The 19,902-nt window shown below is 44.0% G+C and overlaps 2 protein-coding genes across 12 annotated transcripts in view; one reads left to right on the top strand and one right to left on the bottom strand.

The window, feature by feature from the left end:
* The window catches only part of ZC2HC1B (zinc finger C2HC-type containing 1B), a 41,539-nt gene extending 27,861 nt beyond the window's left edge, over nucleotides 1-13,678 (top strand). The window contains exons 5-7 of the mRNA XM_053904413.1: nucleotides 2,502-2,641; nucleotides 6,136-6,244; nucleotides 12,919-13,678. Coding sequence (XP_053760388.1) covers nucleotides 2,502-2,641; nucleotides 6,136-6,244; nucleotides 12,919-12,989 — 320 coding nt within the window. The 3' untranslated portion in view covers nucleotides 12,990-13,678. The remainder of the gene's footprint in view (nucleotides 1-2,501; nucleotides 2,642-6,135; nucleotides 6,245-12,918) is intronic.
* Nucleotides 13,679-16,449: 2,771 nt separating this feature from the next.
* Nucleotides 16,450-19,902, bottom strand: part of PLAGL1 (PLAG1 like zinc finger 1) — a 29,818-nt gene continuing 26,365 nt past the window's right edge. For all 11 annotated transcript variants that reach the window (XM_019425065.2, XM_019425063.2, XM_019425068.2 and 8 more), the window contains one exon: nucleotides 16,450-18,608. In XM_019425065.2, coding sequence (XP_019280610.1) covers nucleotides 17,363-18,608 — 1,246 coding nt within the window. In that variant the 3' untranslated portion in view covers nucleotides 16,450-17,362. The remainder of the gene's footprint in view (nucleotides 18,609-19,902) is intronic.

The raw sequence follows: 19,902 nt of genomic DNA, 5'->3' as shown, positions 1-19,902 counted from the left end.
ACACAGAATCTGCAGCAGGCTCCAGGCTCTGAGCTGTTAGCACAGAGCCCGATGTGGGTCTCGAACTCAGGAGCCGTGAGATCATGACCTGAGTGGAAGTTGGGTGCTTAATCAGCTGAGCCACCCAAGCCACCCCTTCCTCTGCCCCTTTAAGTCTTGGCTTCCTGTCCCTCCTCTGGGACCCTGGAGGACCCAGTGCTTCCTTAGAAGCTTACATCATGACTGGCACTTGTCTACTTCTTTGCCTAGCCTTCTAGTTTTCTCTGAGATTTTTGTTGGCAGGGAAATACACCTCAGCTTTGTTGTGTCCGGGATGGCATACAGCGCCACACAGAAGGGTGGCAGTGAATCAATGAACGAACAAGTGGGAGTGAAGAAGCCATCCAGTCACTGCCATGATCACTGTCTTTGCACAAACTGAGTAGGGTTTGTGGTAACAGCATTTCTGATCAAAGCCTTGACTCTCAGCTGGTAAAACTCAAGAAACCACCAAAGCAAGAGAAGAGTTCTAGGTTTGCTTTCTCCATCACCACCATGAATTCTGCACAATAATGCACTTTCAATTTTACTTTTATAAGCAGTTTCATTCCTGTTTGGTAGTTGGAAACGCAAGCTTGCTGGGCCTGTTTCCTTATAGTAATAGGATGTTCCACCTGCCCACTGTACTGAGCCCTAGTGTGACTTATCTGAGTTAACTTTCACAACAGCCTGATGAAATAGGTGCTGTGTAGGGACTGGGGAAATCGAAGCTTAAGGGATATTGAGTAACTTGCCGATGTTCGCGCATGTAGCAGGTGAAGAGCTCAGGTTCAAAACCAGTCAGGCAGGCTGCAGGGCCTTCATCATTTCCCAATGCTGCCCTATTTTATTTTGTTCAAGGGAAAAACCTTCACCACTGTGGGAAAACTTTGTTTCTGCAGAGTCGTTGTGCCCCCAACTATAAACCAGTGCCGGGCACGTAATAGGTGTTCAATACAGATTGAATTGATGATTACATACTGCCTTCTAGGATGTGAAATAGAAGGTTAGGCTAAGTACTCATCTGTTATATTCCAATTTCTTATATATGCCAATTATTACATTTTACTAGTATTCATTCTAGGAAATGATTTGTTCAAACAAAACTCTCCCAAATTGTTTTAAAAGATGCCTTCAAAAAGACTCTTAATCTTGAAGACATCACTGCTTCAAATAGTCATGCACCCGTGTAGATGTGGATGTGGGTGACTATATAAGGTCGGTGCTGTCTCAGATCTTTCCTGGCAGGGGGGGAGGGGAATGTTACTCTCTTCTAGTGCTCCTATCCACTTTGTCATCCCTTACCAGTGCCTAAAACAAAACAAAAACAAAATCTCACACTCCGGCTTACTTCAGAGGGGTGGGCTCCAAAATGGCTTTGCTCTGAGCGTCTCTTCATTCTACAAAGGCCGTGGTTCTGGCACATCCCATTTCGCTCACTGGTTAGTCATTACAAACAAGGGCCAAACGGAGAGAGAGCAGTGGGCAGCAGCACAGAGGGTCCTGGTGCCCACAGAGCTGCCCGGGACGTTCTGACCCTGAAGCTTTCCTACCACTCCTCCTGCTTTCCCCTTTCTCCTTTTTGAACCCCACCTTTTTCTTTTTCCTTTACCTCCTTCCTGAACTTATTATTTGCCTCCTTATTTAGGAGTTGAGTAAAAAAAAAAAAAAAAAATCAACCACTGCAGAAGTCATGTGTTTTTCTGCCAGCAACACTGACTTCAAATCCCACCCCCAAACCCACAAATTTGAAACACCTTCCTCCTTCTATAAAGAGCAAGAGGAGCTCCATAACCTCTCTGGTGACCTTCCGTCCCACCTAGTACCACAGCCTGGGCTTTTCATCTTCTGTGTCCTTCACCGTCATCAATACCAACCGTCTGTGATCCCAGGACTGTTTCCTTTATATAAGGATTCACTGAATATCTCATTTAATTGAGAAGTGCCTAAATATAATGAGTCTATTGTCTAAGAAAATACCACATATGGGGCGCCTGGGTGGCTCAGTCGGTTAAGCGTCCGACTTCGGCTCAGGTCATGATCTCGCGGTCCATGAGTTCGAGCCCCGCGTCAGGCTCTGTGCTGACCGCTCAGAGCCTGGAGCCTGTTTCAGATTCTGTGCCTCCCTCTCTCTGACCCTCCCCCGTTCATGCTCTGTCTCTCTCTGTCTCAAAAATAAATAAACGTTAAAAAAAAATTTTTTTTAAATAAAAAAAAAAGAAAATACCACATAAACATTTTAAAGAGACACATTTAATTGAAATAAATGTATAGAGGAGAAAGATGTCTCCCCATGCTCTGTCCTTTATTTCCGCCCTTGCACACCTTTCCCTCAGGCATAACGCTGTCTCAAACCATAGTCTGAGACTTTTGCTCTTTTATGTTGGAGCAGAGGTCATATCTCATTTATTTCATTTCATATAGCCCATTCCAGAGTTGTTTTTGAAACATTGATTGCCTTTTGTTGTTATCTTTGCATTTAGATTATATTCAGTGCCCATACTGTATGAGGAGGTTTAATGAAACCGCAGCCAGTCGGCATATTAATTTCTGCAAGGATCAGTCTTCTCGCCGAGTCTTTGATCCAGCCCAGACAGCAGCCAAAATGGCATCCAGGGTGCAGGTAACTATCTCTCCCCAGGTGTTGGCTCTGTGCCCTTGCGTGCTCGGGGTGAGCAGGTAGGGTTTGCTAGGGAACCTAAATTACCCATCCCCAGAAGTATAAGGATCAAGGTCGCTACTCACTGTCATTCATCCTCATGGAAGTTGGCTTCTTTTGAGGCATGCTTTCTAGCTAGCAGCACCTTTGGATATTATAGAAAAAAATATTTCTACAGTGTTTGAAGCTTCTCAGGATGAAGCCTTGAATATATAAGTAGTGTTTCTGTAGTGTTACGGTAAAACCCTGTGCATGTATGCAACAGTGACTATCAGCCTTAGCCATCCAGAAAAGCACTGCGAACCTGAAGCGGGGCTGGCCGAGTGGGCAAGCTGTCGTAAGGAAGACCTGTTCTGTAGGTCGTGTGTGTTGTTCTCTGATAGAGGAGGGGTCTGCAGCCTTTTCTTTAAAGCCATAGAATCAGCAAGGTAAAGTAAATGAATGGAAACAGGCTGTTACAAATAGGTCCGGGTAAGTAAATGGACGGGCTGATCCGGAAGACAACAGACTTATGAAAACAGAACTGAGGTCCGGCAAACAGCTTCACACACATCAGCGGCCCCAGGGATATAACTTACGATATACTATGGAGACTGTTAGTCTCATAACATGACTCCGATGCCAAGGAAAGATTAAACTGGTCTGAATACTTGACGGTATGAAACATTGAGAAAGATTTCCACAAAATCCAGTATGTAATAGGGGGTGGGAGCTTGTCCCACAGTAGCATATCCCGCGGACTCTGGACTCTGAGCTCTGGCTCCGTATACACTGGACAGTTACTGAGTGTCTACTCTGTCCCAGACACTGTGCTAGGTGCTGATTGATGAGCATTTGTAATTCAACAGAGGTGGAGGAGGGCTTGGAAACGAGGCAGTCGGAAGCTGTGGGATTTGACCTGTGCAGGAGCGCTATGGAGGAAGAGGCCAGTGTGATCCATGGGAGCCTTCAAAGAAGAGCAGCATTTCTCCTTGAATATCAGATGGGTTCACCAGCCTGGAGTGGGTGTTGGGGAGGATATTACACACAAAATGTCCGGTTTGTGGCCTGAGGAGTGTCTGTGTGCGAGGGGGCAGGGGCAGGTGAGGGGGCATCAGATCCAGAAGGGCTTCCACTCGAGTCAGTTCAGAGAGGAGGAACAGAGGAAGTGGCGAGATGCCCTCAAATCTGAGGACCTCACACAGGAACTGGAAAGTCCCCCCTGAACCCAGGAAGTCGTCCTCTCCACTTTCTCAACTTGTCCCTTCTTCCTGGCATGCTTCTGCTAGCTCCCCTCTCTGCAGATCGCCTTTCTTAGCTCTCCTGTCTGGTTGTGACCTGCCTCCTGTGTCATTCTGTGGGCAGTGTCGATGGGTTGAATAGTGCAGACTGGAGTGACACAATTGGTGTCTTAGAAGGATCACCTTTGCCACTAGTGGTCAGATGGATTGGCCACGGTTAGGAGTCCCAGCAACCGATAAAGAACGCAGGCCCAGAGAAAGAGGACTAACGGGTTGTATGCAGAGGAAGAATTTGAGAATGGGGGGTCTGAGACGCCGATTGGATATGGGCTAGAAGAGGATCGGGGTTGACAAGGATTTTAGCTTCGGAGCCTGAGAAGGTAGTATACTATACATCTAGATAAAGAAACACAGGAAGCAGGAGATAGATGTGTTGGTGGAGCAGGCAGGGTGGTTATGATAAATATAGTTGTAGAGATTCAATCTTTATACCTGCAATAGCATGGGAGCAGTGCGACGTGGAAGGAACCCAGGTTCTGCAATCACTAGTTAGGGTTTGACTTTCAATTCTTTAATTTATTATCCGTAGGTAAACTTAGACAAATTCTTTGAGACTCACTTTAATCTGTACCTTGCCACATTGTTGCGAGGATTATAGACACCATAAGCAAAGTGGCTTGCACACACGTCTCCTCTGCCTTTCCTCTTTCCACGCTGCCCCACCCTCCTCCTCCTCTCTGGCCATCCTCTCTTGTCAGTGGGACAGGCACCACAATCTGGAGGGTATATGATGCTTTGGGCTTGAATTCAACTGAGGTGGAAAAGTTTTCTTTCTTAAAATTTCTTTTTTTTTTTTTTTAATTTTTTAAAAAGTTTATTCATTTATTTTTGAGAGTGTGAGAGACAGTGAGCGCTAGTGGGGGAGGGGCAGAGAGAGAGCAAGAGAATCCCAAGCAGGCTGTCAGCACAGAGTCCGGCGTGGGGCTTGAACCCACGAACAGTGAGATCATGACCTGAGCCGGGACCAAGAGTCGGATGGATGCTCAACCGACCGAGCCCCCCAGGCGCCCCGGAAAAGTTTTCTAAGTAAAACTCTACCTATACCTTCTAAAGCAGGGAAGGGCGCATTACATTTCTTCGAAATGTTCTAACCAGTTCACGAAGTTCGTCACATTAGTGGGGCCAAAGGGAGCCCAGGGAAGCAGCAAACGGAAGTGCTTTTTATTCCTGAAGAAGGCCAGCTGGCCGTCCTGAGTGTAACCAGTGACTTGGCCCCGTTCCTCTCCTTGTTTTCCAGAACTAAGTGGTGATTGGGAGCGCAGAAGAAAAATTAGCTGCTTTCTGAGGAAACTCCCCGTAGAGTGTATCTGAACAGCAGCCCTTGTTTGTCTTCTGCCAGCTTCACCACTCAGGGGCCGGGCTAATAGGGAGGCCCATTCAGAGTGGAGCAAGACGGGAGGGGTCGTCTTACTTCTGAAGGGCTGTTCACAGCACAGCTGAAATGTGTTTCTATTTTAAACATAATCAACTTTAAAAATGTGTTATAGCCTTCACCAAAAGAGACCAGTACGGGCCTCTGGAAATAGCTGTCTTTGTCTGCATGGGGATGAGCTGCCTGCTGTAGCCCCGAGGCCCTCCTTGCCCACGTGAGAACTCTCACTTGGAGTAGCAGGTTATCTTTATGCAGTAGTTGCCATGGAGATGTTGGGACCGGTAGCTAGGTAGGAAGCCCCCGAAGGACCTTCGGGTCCTCATTCTGTATTAATGTAACTGTTCAGCTACTGCTGCGCGGCAGGGAGGGGCGTGGTGTGGAGATGATGGAATTCTGTGTTTAAAACATATGCTGCCTGCCAACGTCTGTTTTTCTTCTCCGTTCGTGGATTTAAAAACAAAATCATCCTCAAGTGAAAGGAACGACTAAAATGTTCCATAACTGTCCTTATTGACATTAAGTGATTTCTTATGTCTCCATACAATGAATTTTACAGGATTAACGTATCACCACTCCCCTCAGGGGTTGATTATGGAGTGCAAGTGCCAAAACCCAGACGTGACTCTGAGAACCAGCAGGAGGACAGGCGAACGAGGGTACAGGGTGTGCGTGTGTCCCCTCCCCGTGGGTGCAGCATGTCCTGGAGCTGACCCCCATCTGCTACTGGTTAAGTGGCAACAGCTTTACCTCCTGAGTGCTACCTGAGGTTACAGACTTGTTCCCCGTCTCTCTTGCTCTTCCTGTAGGCTAGGGCTCAGATGAGCCCAAAAAAAGAGCCAACTGTAACCAGTGCCGTGAGAGTGTTGCTGCAGAACAGGGCCCTGGGATCCCCGACTGTGGTCCCAGCTAGGCCAGGTGAGTCGGAGCGAGCGAGTCGGCTATCGGACGAGGGACCAGGGGGGAACCACCGTTGGCTTTGGGATTTGTTGGCGGTTGGCGAAAGCTGTGACATACAGTGTTGCTTTTGGGTGTAAAGATACGTGGTTTTGTTTGAGGTTAACACTTATTTGCCAAGAAGGAGCGTTTCCCAATTTATCGGGATTTGATAACTCTGTTGATATACAGAGTCAGATACGATTACAACAGGACGGTCTAGAGCCATCCTTCTCTGGTCTTGTGAAATTGAAAAGAGGTTAAGAATGGGATATAGCAGTGTGTCAGGTATGGTGTGGAAAATAAGAGAAGAAAACGGAAGAGCCAAGACATGGCAACAAGCTAAGTGTCTGCTGCTGGATGAAGAGTTAAAGACGTTGCATATAGACATGATGGAATGTTATGTAGCCATAGAAAAGAAGGAAATTCTGCCTTCTGTGACAACACGGACGGACATTAAGATCATTATCCTAAGTGAGATAGTTCAGACAGAGAAAGATAAATACCGTGTGATCACACTTACATATGGAATCTAAAAGAAGTTGAACTCATAAGAACAGGAAGTAGAATGGTGATTGTCCTAGGTGAAGGTGGGGTTGGGGAAATGATGGTCAAAGGGTACAGACTCCCAGCTGTAAGTGCCAGGGATCTAATGTAGGGAATGGGGACTTTTGTTAAAAATATTGTGTTATATACTTGAAACTTGCTAAGAGAGTAGATCTTAAATATCCTCACCACACACACCCACCAAAAGTAACTATGTGAGGTGATGGACGTGTAAACATTTTTTGTGGTAGTTATTTTGCAAGATATATGTGTATCAAACCATCCTGTTGTGCACCTTAAACCTTCACAATGTTCTAATCAATTATATCTCAATAAAGCTGGGAAAGAAAAAAAAAGGGAAATTTTCGTTGCTAGAACTAAACAATTTCTTCCAAGTAGCAGAAAGGCATAACCACCATTAAAGCACTTCCTATGTGCTAGAACCATTTCATTTTATCCTAATAATCTCCCGAATGTTTTAATCTGTGGAAAGGGAAAGAGGCTCGGAGAGGAGAAGTTATTTGTTCAAGGCACACGACTGGTAAACCTACACGTGTTTCCCCTCTGCACTGAGCTGCCTTAATAAATGTGGCATTCTTCTTATGATCAACATTATGCTATGAAGGCAATGTGAATTCACTCATGACCATATTGTTGCCTCTGATCAGAAGTCATATTTTGAAGAAGTTCTCGGAATCAGACTAGGAACTGCCAGTCTCAAAGCTTATAAAGTCACCACACCAGAAAGCTTTTGTAGTTTTGAAATTCCTCATGAGTTGTTTATCATGGGCTAAAAATGGAATGGGACATTTGAAAAAGATTCCCTACAGGCCTGTAAGCCCAATCCACTCATTTTTTTCCTGATCTGTGAAAACTTAACAATGGGGTTTTAGTTTTCACTTAGAGAAAAAGAAATTCAAATTGTACATGTGTTTATTTGGTAAAACGTGCTATTTTTCTAAATTATAGATTAGTGTCCTTCAGGAGAGACAAATTCTTTCTATTATAGTTTCTTTCCTTATTTTTTCCAAAGATTATATTGCCTCCCTTCCAGTGAAAAGCCCTCTTTTAAGTTTGAGCTTGAACCTTACTTGCCAGGAGGGAATATTTCTAAATTCATCATGATTAAAGAACTCTGACAATGTGCAAAGTCCGGTCTGAGTACAGCAGTGGAGATAGGGCCTTCATTCCTTGGTCTAGTAAATTTGCAAAACGATTGGGAATGGTTCGAGAAGACAGTGTGTCAGGATGAAACAGTGTTGAAAATAAAGGAAGAGGTTTTTTTGGCTTGGGCTAAGTAATTTCTTCAAAGTAGCAGCAAGGCGTAAGTGAAAAAGTCCTAAACTACAACTCAGAAGTCTTATGTCACAGTATGTGACACATCCCATGATGTGTCTTGGGATGTGATATGTCCCAGCACTTGACATTAGGCAGAATGTTATAGACACCATTCTAATATATCAGAAAATAGATTAATAGCCAGTAGGTCTAAGCAAAATAGTATTATGTTTGCTCTCGACGAGTTATGGTGGTTTATGACCACTGTGATGTTGCTAAGTAAAAGGACATTTTTTAACATGGCTCACCTGGGTTCTATACCACCACCACCTCTGTGTTGTTCTTTAAAAAAAATTGTTTTTAATGTTTATTTATTTTTGAGAGAGAGTGTGAGTGGGGGAAGGGCAGAGAGAGAGAGGGAGACACAGAATCCAAAGCAGGCTCCAGGCTCTGAGCTGTCATCACAGGGCCCGACGCGGGGCTCGAACTCACAAACTGAGATCGTGAGCTGAGCTGAAGTCGGACGCTTAACTGACGGAGTCCCCCAGGCGCCCCTGTGTTGTTCTAGGCGGTAACAGGCCTGCACACTCCTGACCCAGGGCTCTTGTTGCTCCTTTGGCTGAAGACCAAAACAGTCCCCCACTGACCTGCACTGCTCACTCCCTTCAGGTCTTTATTGAGTGTCGTCTTCAGAGTGACCCCCCACCCCCCCCCGCCAAACCTCTGTGTTTAATCTTAAACCCTCCATAATTCCCTGTGTAGTCTTTTTAAAAACTTTTTTAGTGTCTATTTATTTATTTTGAAAGAGAGCATGCATGCTCTAGCAGGGGAGGGGCAGAGAGAGAGAGAAGAGAGAGAGAGAGTGAATCCCAAGCAGGTTCCGTGCTGCCAGCGCAGAGCCTGACATGGGGCTCGAACTCACAAACCATGAGATTGTGACCTAGGCCAAAACCAAGAGTCAGATGCTTAACCTACTGAGCCACCCATGTGCTCTCCCCCTTTGTAGTTTTTTAATATAGCATTTATTACCATTTAATAGTCTATATATATTTTTCTCCCACCACCAAAAAGGAATTTAAGTTTCAAGAAGGCTAGGATCTGTCTCCTTTGTCTATTTTTAATTTTGCTGTATCTCTACCTGTTGGAACTGTTTAGAGCACATATGAGATATTTGAGAAACACTTTTTTGAATGAAATATATGGGAGAAAAGTAGATATCTTGATTCTGTAATTTCCCACTTACATTATTGGCATGTGAATTAGAATTGTCATGTTAATTAGCTTTAAGAGGTAGTTTTTGTTTTGGTGTGCCTGGGTGGCTCAGTCGGTTGAGCATCCGACTTCGGCTCAGGTTATGATCTCACAGTTTGTGAGTTCAAGCCCCGCATCAGGCTCTGTGCTGACCGCTTGCTTAGAGCCTGGAGCCTGCTTTGGATTCTGTGTCTCCTTCTCTCTCTGCCCCTTCCCTGCTCATGCTCTCTTTCTGTTTCTCAAAGATAAATAAATGTTAAAAAAAAAAAAAAAAAAGAGGTAGTTTTTGTTTTATTTCAGGTTTAAGATGCTTTTAAATTTTAATTTCTTGGAGTGCCTGGGTGGCTTAGTCGGTTAAGCCTCTGACTCCTCATTTCAGCTTAGGTCGTGATCTCGAAGCTTGTGAGATCGAGCCCCGTGTTGGGCTCTGTGCTGATGGCCTAGACACTGCTTGGGATTCTCGCTGTCGCTCTCTTTCTCCCCTACCCCATGTGCACAGGCACTCTCTCTCAAAATAAGCATTTAAAAAAAAATTGAATTCCTTGTCTTTTCCTGTAGTGTCACCTGCTTACCTTTAAATATAAAGTCTGCGGTTGGTATGCCTTTAAATTAGTTAACATTTCATTTGGAGTCATTCTGGGGAGAAAGCATGCTGAACATATAAGAAGTATATTCATCTCAGGGGAGATGAATTCTTAAAAATATTTAAGGCTTAGAGAAAAACATTGCCTTTCACTAATATAAAGAGGCTCTGATATGAATCAGATTTGCATCTTACTGTCCGATGTTTCTGTTCAGCTCAGTCTCAGTGTATTTGAGAATAGGAGGATCTTTTAAAAAATTGTGGTTGCTGGGCTTTGCTATTTCTAGATTGATAATCAGTAGTTTAGGCCACTTGGTGTCACTCGCCTTCCACATAAATCCTATTATTGTCTTTCATCTAGCTGGTGGTTAACTCTCTAAAACTCTGGCTTTCATTCTTAACCTCTCTTGAGTAAAAGAAACATGTAGTACCTTCCAGGTACAGCATTTTGTTCTAAATTCAGTCAGGGGAGATACGTGTGCAAAAGTCACAATCTTATGAGAAGATAAGCATGTGCGGGAAGATCTCTGATTCAAGAAAGCATGTGATGTGCGAAGTTGACACAGCAGCTGCCGTGGATGTTCAGAGGATTCATTCATTGAACATATTATTATGCATGGTTATTTCTTATGCCCATAGATTCTTCAAAGCCTAAGAGAAGAGGCAGTTAAAAATTATGTCAAGTATTTAACAATTAGAAGCGAAAGTCCTAAGGGAATACAAGAAAATCATCTTTGCTCAGGAGGCTTTATGGAGGACGTGTCAGCCTGAGAGAGAGGAAGCTTCATGGGGGCGGAGGCATTCGGGATGAGCTTTCAGGGTGAGCTAGATTTTGACCAGTGGAGAAAAACTGAAGATGGAACAAACACAGATAAGAAAAGGAAAATGCAGAAGACATACTTTGGAAACAAATGGCCCAAAGCATAGCAACGAGTTGGGGTGTGAGCAGAAAATCAAGTTAGAACGGAAGGCTGGCCCTGGAGCAAGGAGGGTCATAAATGCTCAGTGAGGCACCCAGACTGGATGTGATAAACGCAGACGCTGATGTTGCCTCCTCCGTCACTGGTGGCTGCGTAAGTTAGGCAATCACGATGGCCTGGGATTTCTCATTTCGAGCTATTTTGTTTGTCTGCAGAAAATTCTTTTGAGGGAGCATTTTTTAAAGTATCACGTAGGAAATTAATGCTTAGTGTAGAAAATACTGGAAAATGGAGAAAAAGAAGAAAATAAAAGACACTCATAATTCCATATCCTGACATGACCACTGTTAACACCGATACCGTTTTCCATTTTCCTCTACTTACGCTTTCTTTTTTTTTTTCCCTTTTATCAAAGTTTGGGATCATAGCCCCTCTACTCATCCTGACTTTTTTTCACTAACACATTTTGAAGATTTCCCTATGGCAAAAAGAGTTTTGTCTTCGAGCACTGTATCACAGATTACTTATGTAGCTCTTTTCCTGGTAGTGAGCAGCTAGGTTGTATCCACTTTTTTGCTGTGCTAAGTAATTCCCTTCTTCATGGATGATGGCTGACGTTGAGCAGTCTTCTGAGCACGTCATGTATCAACTCGTTCACACCTCACAGTAATACAGCGCACACGTAATTGTCCTGTTCCTGGTTTACAGGTGAGGGAAGCACAGAAAGCCTAAGGAACTGGCTCAAGCCACTTCATCGAAAGGGGTAGAGCCGACCAGACCTTTGTCTGCTTTGGGAAAACTGGGTCAAAAATGAAAACATTAAGGAGATAGGCATTGATAACATTGTAGTCATTACCTGTAATACTTATGTATGGAAATTGTTGTGGAAAAAGATATATAGGTCTTTTACTCACACGAAGATTCTGATGTTCAGTTGCAAAGTGAGTTTATAGCCTAGTTAGCAAATATACAACCGGTGGCTATTTGCTCGAGGGTTTGGGTGTAAAAGGGACCGAGTTTCTGAGAAGGTACTGCTGAGCGAAGCTTCTCCAGGACTTCCATACAGAGCAACTAAGATCACTGCGTCAATACAGTTCCGGGCGCTAGACCTATATTGTGTCATGTATTCACTGAATCAATCGTATTGCACGACTTTGTTGGGGTGCGCTCTGCTTTTATTTTTGGATCCAGCAGATTTGATGAAGGTAAGCATCTTCCCTGCACTGGCATCCCCTCCTTACTAATTTAATTATGTAGCGGATGTAACGAGTATCAAAGGGTCAGTTGCCGCGTCTTTGGAAGACCTAAAACTCGTAGGACTTTCAGTAAAAGGAACACTGAAAACTCTTTCTACTCCCATGTCTTTTGATTAGTTTGATTCACGATGTCCTTGGGTTGTTTGGTAACTCCCCCTTCATAAAACACGGAGTGGAAAGGAGGCCTCTAGGACAGAAGGGGATTGTTCCATTTTACAAAACAAAACAAAAAAAAGATTTATCTGAGACTCCTGTCCCATACCATGCAGTACAAAACAGACCATGGTATGGCAGGCTTGTATCTACAAACTCCTCCACCCTGATACCTAATAATGCTGCTGGGCACAAAGGAAAAGAATCCTGTTTGTGGAATGAGTCCATCGCTATGAAAATAAGCCCTGGGAGGAAAGGCATCTCATGCTTCCATAAGGCTTATCAAACCCTTTCTGGAATGAGAGCAGGCAAAGAACTGTGAAGACACGATACACTCAGGGAACATTTCGAAAGCCAGGACAGCAGTGGGGAGAGTCGGATTGTAGAAGTGGTGGCCCGCCTGAGGTGCCGGTCCCAGAGGGCCCAACCGCGAGAAAGGGAAGCGCCAGGGGCAGAGGTAGAGAAGGTGCCTGGGACTGTCCCTGTTTCCCTTATTATTTGGCCCGAGATAGAGACTGATTATTTGTCTATAGCTACAAAACAAAACAGAACAAAACAAAAAGGAAGGAGAGACTCCTGAATCCAATGTGAGGATTTCATAGTCATTCCTTTTTTTTTCTTGCTAATGTTTGCTTTTACATAATAACAAATCTGTTTATGTCTGCAAAGGATTAGCAGTGGACCCTGCTTCTGGAGCAAAACTCAGACAAGGATTTACTAAATCTTCTAAAAAAGATTAACTCCTAGAGGCCAGGTAAGGAAAAAAAAGAAAAATTAACCTCTAATCCAGGTGTTGCTAATCATTTAATGTGGAAGATCCTGTTACCGAGCCTTTAAGAGAATGAATTCATAGCAGGCAAACCAAAGAGAAATTTGGGTAAACCCTCCCTTGGACTAACAAAATATATGCTCTTGAAACATACTCTTTTGTTAAACATATAGTTTGAAAATGATATTCAGCTTCTGACTGGTAAACCACAGGAAAGGGGAATGAGCCCTCATTTTGACCTGGAAGGCTACAGCCCTGTCCCTTCTTCCACACACATTTCCCCCAAAAAGGCCATTTCCCTGAGATTGATACCGAATCGGACTGCTATGGAGACTTTTTTTTTTTTTGATATTGTGATTTTTGTTGTTAAAATTGTAATGAGGCCTATATTATTTAACATTCTCAATGTGGAAACAATGAAGTTCTAAAGTAGATGCCTTTTTTTGTTTTCAGACGGTCTCCCCTTATCAGCCTGCGTGGCTGTGTACCCAGGAATGCCACGTAAGGGGGGGGGAAGGCAGACAGCTGTTCCATAAGCCCACGATTCTTCTTGAGACGTCATGTGGAACAAGTAAAAACCAGATTCAGATTTTCTTCTTCTTTACTCCCTTTAAAATTTTCAAAACAATATCATTAAACAACATATCAGCCTGCGTGAAAGTGGTTGAAGTTTTGGTGGTTTTTTTCGGACATTTAATAGGTTTTTAAAGAAATGTTACTTTGGTGTTAGAACTTTTTGGTGAAACAGTCTTTGGAGTTCTACTTACTGGCATTATTTGCTTACTAGGAGAATCGGTTTTTTATCCAGCTTCAGTCTATATAATGTGAAATCCCATTTTTGATATTTTCTTCTGATAAACTTTAGTAAATATCCTAAGTTTCCATCTGTATACCACGAAGAATTGTCCCACACCAGTGCACACAATTTCGGGGGAAACGCTGCAGTGGAGGAACAAGATACAAGAACCTTCCCGTCCTGTGGGAAGGATGCTCTTAAGAGGTCTCAGGCTGTTTCTCATGGCCAGGTCAGAAGTCACCTGCTCAGTTTGCCTCCGGTTTCTAAGGCTGTGTGGGGAGGTGGTGTCTCAAGTCTTCCTTCTCCTTGCCGTCCTCTGGGTGAATACACTCTTTTTGTAAAGTCTTTTGTACTCCTGCTTTTTCATGTAAGAATTTTTATTTAAAAAAATTGTTTTAGGATGTGAGGGCGATCTGGCTGCGACATCTGTCACCCCATTGATCGCCAGGGTTGATTCGGCTGATCTGGCTGGCTAGGCGGGTGTCCCCTTCCTCCCTCACCGCTCCATGTGCGTCCCTCCCGAAGCTGCGCGCTCGGTCGAAGAGGACGACCTTCCCCGATAGAGGAGGACCGTTCTTCGGTCAAGGGTATACGAGTAGCTGCGCTCCCCTGCTAGAACCTCCAAACAAGCTCTCAAGGTCCATTTGTAGGAGAACGTAGGGTAGTCAAGCTTCCAAGACTCCAGACACATCCAAATGAGGCGCTGCACGTGGCAGTCTGCCTTTCTTTAAAAAAAAAAAAAAAAAAAAAAAAAAATTGTTTTAATGTTTTATTCATCTTTTGGAGACAGAGCGAGACAGAGTGCAAGTAGGGGAGAGACATAGAGAGAGAGACAAAATCTGAAGCAGGCTCCAGGCGCTGAGCTGTGAGCACAGCTGACACGAACCGTGAGATCATGACCTGAGCTGAAGTCAGACGCTGAACTGACCAAGCCACCCAGGTGCCCCAAGGATTATTTTTAATTAAAGCTTTTATTTATTTTGAGTGGGGGAGGGGCAGAGGAGGGAGAGAGAGAATCCCAAGCAGGTTCCTCGCTGACAGCATGGAGCCCTGTGCAGGACTCAGACTCACGAACTGTGAGATCATGACCTGAGCCAAAACCAAAGTCGGACGCTTAACCCACAAAACCACCCAGGCACTCCTATTTTTTTCTTGAACTCAGGGAATTTAAATTAGGAATTAGCCCATTTTTCCTAGATTTATTTTTATGTTTTAAATGCTTATTTTTGAGACAGAGCATGAGCAGGGGAAGGGCAGAGAGAAGGACACAGAATCCAAAGCAGGCACCAGGCTCTGAGCTGTCAGCACAGAACCCAACTTGGGGCTTGAAACCACGAACTGTGACATCATGACCTGAGCCGAGGCCGGACACTTAGCTGATTGAGCCACCCAGGCACCCCTCCTGTCTAAATTTAAATAGGAGAATCCCAAGCTACTCCCACTCGTAGTATAGCCAAGTATACCACCTGAACTCTTTTGATCTGTATTTTGGGACCAAATGCTATGTTCTGTGCTCAGGTGTATCAGGTATGTGTTCTGGATTGGACTGAAGACTACGAAGCCATGTAAAAGTATTTGTGGAAGGTTCCGTAAGTGGATCTTGGGAGATTTTGCTAAGGTGAACCAGTACTCTCCTCATGCTCTGGCAGATTGCCTTCTCTCAGGTAAGAGTGGCTATAGGAATGGAGATAGGCCTCCCACTGGAGTCTTACTAAAGAGAGCAACTTTACCCCTTTTTCTCATTTCCTACCCACAGCTTAAACTGTACTTTAAGGGTCCACCATGTTGGTTCCCCATACTGCAGCCAAGCCCTGGGTCACTTGGTGCCCTCTGTGTTCATCAGCATCACCATTAAGGGCTACGGGCCAGGGTCTCTCACATTGGCTAACAGGCTTCTTTGATGGACAAAGGTTCTCACGGCTTCCTTTTCTCGGCCCACCCCCCAACCCCATCCTAATCAGAGGCAAAGCAGAAATAGGCTTTTCAGATTCAAGGGGTCCTAATACTTTCTGAAGAAATCCCAGCAAGGAATAGGCAAATTTCTAATCTGTACTAGAAATTAATGGTAAGGACCATTGTAAAACTGGAACATGGTCATCCAGGATAGACTACACTTCAGTAGCTAGTACTCTGACATCCGCATCAGAAATAAATTACATAGTATTATGGCAGAATTCAAAATGTTTTATCAGTAATTTTTAGAAATAAAGTCACAGTGGTGGGAACTTAACTGAAGCATTGAAGCTTCCACCTTAAATCCTAATTTACTCCAAAAAAGGTAGTTTCTAACAGATGCTGAATAGAAGTCACAATAGTAGTTTCTGTGGGGGGAATAATGGCCAGGAGGGGGCATGAGGGAGCCAGCTAGGGAGCTGGAAATGTTTTATATCCCAATCTGGACGGTTACGCGCGTGTAGTTTGTAAAAAATCAGTCAAGTCTGCAGGATTTGTAGTTTATTATATGTAAGATATATCTTCATATAGAAAGCCTCTAAACACAAAAGACAAAGGAGCTTTAAAAAAAAAAAAAGGTTAGGTTTTATATTCTTAAACTCATTAGATACCAAATTCAAGACATAGATTATAGTTACATTGCAAATGTTATCCTTTTGAAAAAAACTAATATTGACTTAAATGATGAATTTAAATGCATTTATTGGTGATTAAAAATAATACTTAAGCAGAGTAGTATTTTAAGCCAGACAGAGCAAAGAAAATTCTTGTTTAATATATATATATATTTTAAAATTCCAGTAATATTTTCTTAAATTCCTGTTAAAAATATAATCAATATTAAAGTCAGCAAAATGCTTTCTTTTGACTGACGCCTGGATTATTTTACCACTTAACCTGGTTACACAGTGATTTTTTTTTTTTTTCTGTCAGATGTAACTGACAACCAGTTTAGTCTTTTAAGATACATGAAGTGATAACTCACATTGTAGCATCTTGTGGAAAATATTCAAACTACATTTAAAATGCTTTTTTAAAATGGAGACGTCTATTCCACAAGAAATTGTTTCTGTAAAACTACAGGTTGGCTATGGCAATAGTAACTAAACTACATCCAACCCTGAAGGTAGAAAAATCCCTGAAAAGAAATACACAGCCTAGTTATAATATGCAATATAAAGGTTATTTTGTATTTTAAAAATTCTCCCATTTTGGAGAAAGCCAAACCTTCCCATAGTTCCCTTTACTAGGCAGTGCCACATAAAATTAGTTAACATTATTATGATCATGGCTTACGATTAAATTCAATTTGACAAACACCTATATATAGCAGCCCTCGTTTGGATGTCGGTTCTGACAATATTTGCAGTTCCATTAAAGAATACTTGCTTATCAAATTTGGTACAAAGCATGAACACTCAGGACAATTGGCACGATACATGCAGTTCGAGAACTCTCTTATCTCAAGCCAGTCATCACTGAATTAGCCGCATTTCCAGTCCCGCTTTCCAAATCTCTCCTTGTAGCATAACTGATGCTTACATGCTCCTTAAAACACATCTTCCAGAATAAGAAAAGGACGCTTTAAAAACCAGTCATCTGAATGCATGATGGAAATGAGGCAGGATAGCAGAGCCGGTGCCAGCTGGGAAAACATGGGGGATGGGGGGGAGGGGGAGCTGGCCCAGGCTCATAGTGCTCATGGCTAGTGAGGGATCTTGTTGCTGCTGCCCCAGACAGCTTAACCTGTGCGGCAGAGACTCCCCAGGCCCCAGGGTGAGAGTGCCATTCCCAAAGGCGTTTTGGGTAGCAGGAGGGGGCAGCTGCCAGAAGCCCAACAGGGGGGAAATGTCCAAAGAGGCAGGTATCGTTAGGTTCACAGCATCTGCAGGTAGCTCCTTGGGCAGGCTCACTTTACCAGCGCTTCCCTTAGCCGGATCGAAACCTGGGTTGAGCTTGTGAGGTGACTGAGGCTCTTGCAGAGGCAAGTCCTCAAGCAAATTGATATTGCAAAATCCTTTAGTATCTGCTTTGAGGGGCAGGCTTGCAAGTGGGGAGTATGAGGTAGAACTGGTGTTGTACTTGTGATTCTGGAGGGGCGCGGGAGGGGAGCTGGGAGAGGTTACGGGGTGGAGGGGGGCCAGGGGCTCCGGCAGCGCCTGTACCGGCTGGGAGGCCGGATCCGAGGGGTTGTGGGCGTGGCCGTGTACCTCGGCGGGCAGGCCGCTGGCGAGCCCGTTCTGCGCGTGCGCGGGAGCCCCCAGAGGGAAGGGAGACAGCGGGGCGGCCTTCAGCTGAAACTGGGGAGAGATGGAGTGGAAGGTGCTCAGAAGGTCTCCAGACTGCAGACTCTCTTTCATCAGCTCCTGCGAGTGTGTCTTCTTGGTATGTCGCGTGAGGTGGTCTTTGCGCCCAAATCTCTGGGCACAAAACTGGCACAGGAAGTCCTTGCAGCCTGTGTGGACCACCAGGTGGCGCCGCACGTCCTTCCGGGTGTAGAAGCATCTCTCACAGTGGTCGCACTGGTGCTTCTTCTCCTTGGTGCCGCTGGGGGGCTTTTCTTCCGCGTGGGCTTTGAGGTGGTCCAGCAGCACCTCGGTGCTCCCTAGCTCCAGGGCGCAGACCCCGCAGGTGAGGTCGCCACTGCTGGCCGCGTGGAGGGCCAGGTGCCTCTTGTAGCCCAGCATGGTGTTGTACTTCTTCCCACACTCCTCACACCCAAAGGCCATTTTGTTGGGGTCATGCGTTTGGAGGTGGTTTTTTAGGTGGTCTTTCCGGTTGAACGTCTTCTCACAGTGAGCACACTGGTGAGATTTCTGGGGCGAATGGGTAGCCATGTGCCTAGGAACAGAAGGAAAAAAACATTGAGTCCATTCTGAAATTTCAACAGTCAAAGGTGTAGGAAAAATATTAAAATGTTAATAGTTTTCTCTAGGTGCAGGCATAAGAAATTATTTTCGTTAAAAAAAAATAACTTTTCCATGACTTTCCAGATTCTACAAATATATAACTCTGTGATAAAAAAAAAAAAAATAGGCACCACTAAAGGCATCATACAATTTTCATACCTGTAAAAAATATTCTTTGAGAACCTATTTTCCTCACATAGGCAAAGATTTCTAAGCAAGTACAAATATTTAAAAATATGTCATTTTCAGGAAGGGGTTCAATGGATGTTCTACACTCTCTGGAAATTACTCAATTTTCAAAAGTGACCCAATTAACCTTCTACACAGAACCCCGTGCGCCCCCTCACACCCTCTTCCCAGATTTTAGGTTTTTATCCTATGTACAACTCCTGCTTGGTTTTCATTAATTGAGGCAAAAAGGTCAGGCCGTAGAAATAACACGAAAAGTCTATCCTTGACCTCAGAGAGTGTTCAGTTGGACCCAAAACCCAGAACGCCACCCCACCACCTGTGCTGTGAGCCTGAGCCTCATGCTCAAGTCTCGGCCCCCCGTTTAAGATTTTCTATCAGCTGTCATCTCAGAGGTGTGCAGCCCCTGTCTCCAGAGGCTCGAACGACAACATTTGTGAAGCAGCCTAGGTTGCACTTCAAGCCACAAGCTGCGATTAAGGATGCTGTTCTGGAAGTACAACTAACATACAGGACCTGGCGTTTCACAGGATACACTCAGTTATTAAAATGAACCTTTTTAAAGTTTTAAGGATGACAAACAGGATTTCCTCATCGAGGTGGTTTTGTTTTTTAAAACCAACAGAGTTTAGGGGTAGATTCTCGTGATGTATATACTGTATGTTAGCCAACTTGACAATAAATTATATTTAAAAAACAATAATAAAAATTAAAAAACCAACAGAGTTTAGATCTTAGGAGCTCAGTGGAACTACAACAAATGGAATTGTGATGGTTTTCCAAAATGGATTTGTGCTTTACAAATATAATACAGGTATTTTGATGTTTCAGACCGACTAAGAGGACTATGGCTTGTCCCTAAAGCTCAAAGGAAAACTTTTTTTTTTTTTTTAACATTTTTTTATTCTGAGAGAGAGCGTGAGCAGAGAGAGAGAGAGCGTGAGCAGAGAGAGAGAATCCCAAGCAAGCTCCACGCAGGCTTGAACTCACAAACCATGAGAGCATGAGCTGAGCTGAAATCAAGAGTCGGATGCTCC

Source organism: Panthera pardus, unplaced genomic scaffold (genome assembly GCF_024362965.1).
Source record: "Panthera pardus isolate Hobbes unplaced genomic scaffold, ASM2436296v1 HiC_scaffold_17, whole genome shotgun sequence".
Lineage (NCBI taxonomy): Eukaryota > Metazoa > Chordata > Mammalia > Carnivora > Felidae > Panthera > Panthera pardus.
Note: the sequence above shows the minus strand (reverse complement) of the source record. Positions and strands in the feature narration are given on the sequence as shown.